Source organism: Nestor notabilis, unplaced genomic scaffold, assembly GCF_000696875.1.
Source record: "Nestor notabilis isolate BGI_N333 unplaced genomic scaffold, ASM69687v1 scaffold11758, whole genome shotgun sequence".
In the NCBI taxonomy this organism is placed as follows: Eukaryota; Metazoa; Chordata; class Aves; order Psittaciformes; family Psittacidae; genus Nestor; species Nestor notabilis.
The window spans coordinates 22,310-29,332 of record NW_009940625.1 but is presented as its reverse complement, the minus strand read 5'-3'; the positions used below and the strand labels follow the sequence as shown (position 1 = coordinate 29,332).

Here is a 7,023-nt window from a genome sequence, read left to right as displayed (position 1 = left end):
AGGTGTTGAAAACGACTGGGAAGGTTTTATGGGGTGAAAGCTAGAATGTGGATAGTGTCAAGGATTAAGTAGAATACGTGTATGAGTACCTGTTCTAGCACTAGAGCCGCTTTGCTCGTATGTGCTCATTGCCTGAGTGACTGGCAGGGTCAGGAAAGAACTGTTTTGCATCTTTTTCACTGTTAGAAAAATAAATTAAACTCTCCTGCAATAGTAGCTACATCAAAGCTTTGTACACATCAAAGCTGTGGTAGGTAGGAATCCTTGGAACCGATTTAGCAAAGTATTATTTACTTGGAATTTGCTCATTAGTGATTAACACTGTTTCTAAACAAGTACCAATTCTCCCCTTCCCTAATGGTTGGTGAGTTTCGAATGTTGGAGCTCAATTAATGTGATAAAGTCAAGTTCCCTGTTGTAGATCTTACCTTAAGTATGTACTATTATATGGGAGAAGTAGAGGGGGCAGGGAAGAAAGTGTTTTGAAGGCTTTTCCTAACAGTACTTTGTAGAGACTCTGACAATATTTGGCCCCAAGCCTCCACGGGAAGTGTGTGCCCAACAGCAGATTCCTACTGGTTTAATTGTGGCTGCTCAAAGCTGTGTCTGAATTCTGAGTAAGAGAAATTGTAACTGCTGTTTATCACCACGAGTTAGGATTGAAATCTCCTATTCATCACCAGCATTGTTGTTTGCTATCCTCATTGCCCCTTTGTGTTGCCCAAAATTTGTTGGAAGCGTTCTCTGGTGCAGTCAGCAGCTTTACCTGATTTGCAGCTCTTGCCACCTAATGTTTTTCTTTTGAGCTCTCCTTTGTTGTTGTTGTTGTTGCGTAAAAATTTGGTTGCTATTACGAAACAGTTTTTCGTGCTTGAGGTATTGCTCAATTTTCACTTTGGGCTTTACTTCATTAGGCACATCACATGTTACTTAGAAGCATATGCTCCACTTCATATGTTTTCACAATGATACGCGAGCTCCTTCATAGCCAAGTGATTTGAAATGGCAGTTGTATTTTACTGGTAAAGAAAAACGTTTAACCATCCATACAGACTGATGTGAATTTAAGTTTGTTGCCCAACATATTTACTGTTTCTTCACGAGTCCATGCTATTAACCATCACTTATGTAAGTTAAAAGCCAGTTCCTGTTTCAGTATAGTGTTAAGCTTGTACATACAGATTTGTGTAATGGTGATGTGGTTGGGGCCTGTTTTATTCTTCTCCATTCTTTGTTTTCCCATTTTGTAAGTCAGGAAGCATTGTGATTCTTGACTTAATTTCCCCCTCTTCCCAGTGATACGGAATAAATATGAACTGTTTATATGGTTTCTTTCTTAACGTAAATAGATACAATTTTATTGGTTAATAGTAACCAGCATGTACATTGGGAAAAGAAGGAAAGAAAAGGTATCTTTATATCTTAAATCTTGAAGATGTTAGACTTGCTGTTGATGAATGGTGACAGTAAGGAAGTATGAAATATTTGTGCTAATTCTTGCTCCTGCATGGTTTTCCTTTGCGGGGAGAGGGTTGGGGTGTTGGATGTCTTGTTTGTTAGTTAAAACAGTTTCAATTTTGCTTTGTAGAACCAAGTAAGTTTTCACAAACACTGAACGGAATTCCTTCTTCAAACCCAGTCAGCAGTGGAATGGACCCCTTCCATGCTTGTAGTATTCTTCAACAGCTTAAAACCATGTATGATGAAGGACAACTGACAGATATCGTAGTGGAGGTGGATCATGGGAAAACATTCTCCTGTCATAGGAATGTTCTTGCTGCAATCAGTCCTTACTTCAGGTACAATAGTCCATTGTTCTAGTGATCAAAAGCAGAATTATAATTGAAGTTCATTAAATGAAAATTAAAAATCACACCTATACTAATATTCCATGGAACTTGGTAATACAGTGCACCTAGTAAGTAAAGGTTATTGTTCTCTTCCAATCAGTGAATTAGCAGTGTTTGCTTACCAAAGGAGAGTTTCACTGGAGAAAATGTTACATGATTTAACAAAAAAAACACCCCAGACAAAATTGCCTCCAGTTTTGAGGGTATCTTGGATACGAGAACAGCATATTTAAACTCCTTGTTTCCTTTTCAAGTTATATATTCTAGCGTGCTAGAATATGCATGTGAAATAACATGTTGAAAGTTGAATGCACAGACTAGGGCATGTTGAGAGCTTTGCTTTTAAACTGAATGAATTTTAATACAGGGCTAGCGAGAGAATTAAGCAGGAAATTTGAGTTCACCACTTTTGTTTCAATAAGCCTAGAACTGATCTTAAATTCAGGTACCCAAACAGCACAGTGTAACATCAGTGATAAATGTATTTGTGCTTATATAAGGGCAAAGTGATTAGGATTAGCTGTACAGTATAACTTCATTTCTCATACCTGTACTTAGAAGGTGATTACAAATAAACTGCTGAATGTTCTTCTTTTGTAGATCTATGTTCACTAGCGGCCTTACAGAGAGTACCCAGAAAGAAGTTCGTATAGTTGGTGTTGAAGCAGAGTCAATGCATTTAGTATTGAACTATGCATATACCTCCAGAGTAATGCTGACAGAGGCCAACGTTCAAGCTTTGTTCACTGCAGCTAGTATCTTCCAGATCCCTTCCATACAAGACCAGTGTGCTAAATATATGATCAGTCATTTGGACCCACAAAACTCCATTGGGGTGTTTATCTTTGCTGATCACTATGGTCATCAGGAACTCAAGGACAGATCACAAGACTACATTCGTAAAAAGTTTCTGAGTGTCACCAAAGAGCAAGAATTTCTTCACTTGAGAAAAGACCAACTCATAAGCATACTCGACAGTGATGACTTAAATGTAGACAAAGAAGAACATGTTTATGACAGCATTATAAGGTGGTTTGAGCATGAACAAAATAAGAGAGAAGTGCACCTTCCAGAAATATTTGCCAAATGCATCCGTATGCCTCTGTTGGAAGAGACGTTTTTAGAGAAAATCCCTCCCGTGTTTGCACAGGCTATGGCCAAAAGCTGTGTACAAAAGGGACAACATAGTGCCAATGGCTATACACAACGGCTTGGAATGACCGCTTCTGAAATGATCATATGCTTTGATGCTGCCCACAAACACTCAGGAAAGAAGCAAACAGTGCCTTGTTTAGATTCGGTCACAGGGAGAGTGTTCAAACTATGCAAGCCACCAAATGACTTGAGGGAGGTTGGAATTCTTGTATCTCCTGATAATGATATTTATATTGCGGGTGGTTACAGACCGAGCAGCAGCGAGGTCTCCATTGACCACAGAGCAGAGAGTGATTTTTGGATGTACGATCACTCTGGCAATAGGTGGATTCCGAAAGCTCCTTTGTTGCGAGCCAGAATAGGCTGCAAACTGGTTCATTGCTGTGGTAAACTGTATGCAATAGGTGGTCGTGTTTATGAGGGAGATGGACGTAACTCACTCAAGTCTGTGGAGTGTTATGACAGCCGAGAGAACTGTTGGACAGCTGTCTGTCCAATGCCGGTAGCAATGGAGTTTCATAGTGCTGTGGAATATAAGGATAACATCTATGTTTTACAGGGTAAGGTGGTTTGACTGACTACATGGTGTTTTCTTGGAAGTGGGGATTGTTCAATCTGACTACGTTCCTTTAAGCACCTTGGAAACCCCAAATTTCCCGGACGCTTAGAGTGCACCTGGGACAACAGGGTGGAAGGAAAGCCAGGGAGAGCAGTGGGCAAGGAAGAGTGAGGCTGCTTGAGTTCTTGTGCCCTGGGAATGTGTCACTAAATTGTAGTATTGAGTTACTGCACAAATGGCAATTTTGGCGGTGTTCTAAGTTAATATTACAGTACTGAATTTTATTGTGGAAGTTCTTCATCTGGGTGAAATGCACTAATGTTGAAGAAAAGATACTGTGCTCTGAAAAAACAGGTTTCATTTTATCTAGCTAAACCTGTGAAAATTCCTGGTGTCTGTATTCTTGGTGACCACTGTAGGCCTTCATTGCATCCCCTACACTGCTATTTGAAGTCATCCTGGTAACTAAGAAAGATGATTTATCTATTTCTAGTTAGCTGTGTTTCTTTGGTCAGTAATTATATAGTGTCTTTGCTTCCTTTCTTCAAGTAAATAATCAGACTTATTGGTGTATTAGAGACTGATTATTAAATTAATAAACAGGATCATTATTGGAATGGATCAAATAATTTAGTCTTTATTTATAGATATCTTACATAAAATACCTATTTGTATGTATGGGTGAGCCATATAGCAGTCTGCACATAAAAGTGCTGAGACTGGTCTATGAGGCTGTAGTAAGAGTCCCAAAAGGTGGAGAGAAAGAAAAGAGGGTGTGGTGTCTTGGTTATGTTTTGCTAAGGGCCACCTCTGAAAACACCTGCGGAAGTTGGACTTTTAGATTCATATCAACTCCTTCTTTGGGTTGCTCTCCATACAAAGCTGGACCAGAAGAAAGAAATAGGATAGAGAATACTGTAAGCTCATTGTTATTTACTGGAAGAACTCAAGTGGATTTCTTGACTTTGGTTCCCTGCCACTTGGTAAGGTTGGGCTTCCACATGTTTTGCAGAGACTTACCTTTGGTTATTTCTGTATCAGGTTTGACTCTTGTTGGTTGTGGCTTTAAGTAATTCTGTTACACTAGTAAGTTTTCTCAGTCTGTCTCTTCTGTTGGGTCAGACATCTGCTTTAGATGGTTAAAGTAACACTGAAGAATATTTAGCGTAATACTTAGCATACTGACGGGACAACAGGTAGTGGTTTTAAAATGAAAGAGAGTAGATTTAGATGAGATAAAAGGAAGAATTGTTTTTGCAGTGAGGGTGCTGAGGCACTGGCACAGGGCGCCCACAGAAGCTGTGGCTGCCCCATCCCTGGCAGTGTTCAAGGCCAGGTTGGACACAGGCGCTTGGAGCAACCTGCTCTAGTGGAAGGTATCCTTGCTCGTGGCAGGGGGTTAGAACTGGATGAGCTTTAAGGTCCCTTCCAACCCAAACCAGTCAGTGATTTAACTTGGTAGAGTATTTGTTCATCCTATAAATGTTTATTAGAATTGCTAAATAGAGAACAATTTTATAATCTATGTAATTTGTTTACAGATTTTAGCTGCACTAATTCTATGCTTCATTGGTTTAGATGATAACTCAATGCTTGCAAGGTACTTCACCGTGCAACCAGCAAATTATAAAGATTTATGAAATAGGCAACTCTTCTGTTTGAGTGTGGTAGATAAAACCTTGATTGAGTTGCACTGAAGTAGTATAAAAAAGTGAATTCTCAATAATTTTTCTAAAGAAAGGTCATAAGTTTGAAGTAGTCAATAAGGATGGATGAGAGTATTAAAATGCCAATGGAACACAAGTGTCAGTCATAGGAGATCACACCGTGGAACAAAAATTAATCATTAGAAATGTATTGTCTGTAAAACTTGGCTTTTAAGCTGTCCCCCACCCATTTTACACTATCGTTGCTGTATTCTTTTTTTATACTTGAGGTGCTTAGTTACACAGCAGCTTGGTGAAAATTCTTAAAACAGCCATGTGAAATTATATATGATTTGAATTAGGCTGGTAAATGTTAGGCCTTTCTTTCCCCAAGCTTTACAAAAGACAGGGTGGTCTTTGCCTATTTTCATCAAGTTTGCAGAGCACGAGCTTTCGGACATCTGAAATTCCATTATCTACAGCCTGTAGATGCTTCTCTGTGCAGTGAACAGAAGAAGTATTTTGTAATCACATCACAAAACTAACGATGAATCAGTAGCTTCATGCAAGTATTCACCTGGCATCCTTCTAAGCAAATCAACCCAAACGGTAACCCACTTGGGTTAACAACAAGTAATTTCAAAATCTGTGTGGTGCAAGACACAATTATTTGCTTCAGGTTTAATGACTTTCTGGCATGGAATTCTGGGATTCCATGGTCTGTAGATGACCCATTGTGAAGATGTTAAAGAATGAAACAAATACGTCAGACATTTCAAGACTTGAATCTTGAAAGGATTTGTCCCAAATTATTAAACATGGTTTAGAAGTAGTAAATACGTAAAACACTATGTCTGATAGATTTCACATTCCCTCTTCTTCAGCTGAAATAGAAACTCTTAAGTAGTTTTTACGCATGCCATTAAGGTGTTTGTAATGCACCTGGATGAAAGCAGGCCATGGTGCTAGGGATTTTGTTACGGGATCAGGGCATTTAAAAATTGGTAGACTGTTTGTGCCTGTGGAAGAACATACCTGAAAGCTTAGTAGCTGCAGAATTGCTGTTCTGGGAATGAAGCATAAGTTATGTTTTATTTTTCCTCTCTTTTCAGGGGAGTTTTTTCTCTGCTATGATCCTCAGAAGGATTACTGGGGCTTTTTGACCCCAATGACTGTGCCTAGACTCCAAGGCTTGGCAACTGTGTACAATGACTCCATCTACTACATAGCTGGAACCTGTGGAAACCATCAACGTATGTTTACCGTAGAGGCCTATGACATTGAACAAAATAAGTGGACTCGAAAAAAAGACTTCCCTTGCGATCAGTCCATTAATCCCTATATAAAACTCGTACTCCTCAAAAACAAACTCCATCTGTTTGTCAGAGCTACTCAAGTCACTGTTGAAGAACATGTTTTCAGAACCAGCAGGAAGAATTCGCTCTACCAGTATGATGAGGTTACTGACCAATGGCAAAAAGTCTATGAGACTCCAGACAGGCTCTGGGATTTGGGCCGGCATTTTGAATGTGTTGTTGCTAAATTGTATCCGCAGTGTCTTCAGAAAGTTATTTAAATTTTGTTTGTTTTCAGTCACAGGCCTTAGTGATTTCAGTGGTGATCTGATGCTAGAGAAAACATGTCTTAAAAGAAAACAAAGAAATCCTGTCAGTATTTATTGTAAGCTGAAACAGACCGTTTGTTGTATATGGGGACGGGTGCTCTTTAAAGGTTGCAGTCTGGGGAAGGAATACTGGTTCAGTTTCATATTTACTGATGCTTTCCTGGGAAATGAGAAGGAGGTTACAAAGTG

General features: G+C 39.3%; 1 protein-coding gene across 1 annotated transcript; it reads left to right on the top strand.

Moving 5' to 3' along the window:
* The first annotated feature begins 1,593 nt into the window (after nt 1–1,593).
* Nucleotides 1,594–6,786, top strand: KBTBD8 (kelch repeat and BTB (POZ) domain containing 8). The gene is made up of 3 exons (XM_010020454.1): nt 1,594–1,799; nt 2,451–3,565; nt 6,323–6,786. Exons 1-3 carry the CDS (start codon nt 1,651–1,653, stop codon nt 6,784–6,786), a joined length of 1,728 nt encoding a protein of 575 aa, XP_010018756.1. The 5' UTR covers nt 1,594–1,650.
* Nucleotides 6,787–7,023: the final 237 nt, after the last annotated feature.

Coding starts and splice junctions, on each gene's coding strand:
- KBTBD8 (XM_010020454.1), top strand. CDS start 1,651: ATGGACCCCTTCCATGCTTGTAGTATTCTTCAACAGCTTAAAACCATG. Junction 1,800..2,450: donor GCAATCAGTCCTTACTTCAG/GTACAATAGTCC, acceptor CTTCTTTTGTAG/ATCTATGTTCACTAGCGGCC. Junction 3,566..6,322: donor TAACATCTATGTTTTACAGG/GTAAGGTGGTTT, acceptor CTCTCTTTTCAG/GGGAGTTTTTTCTCTGCTAT.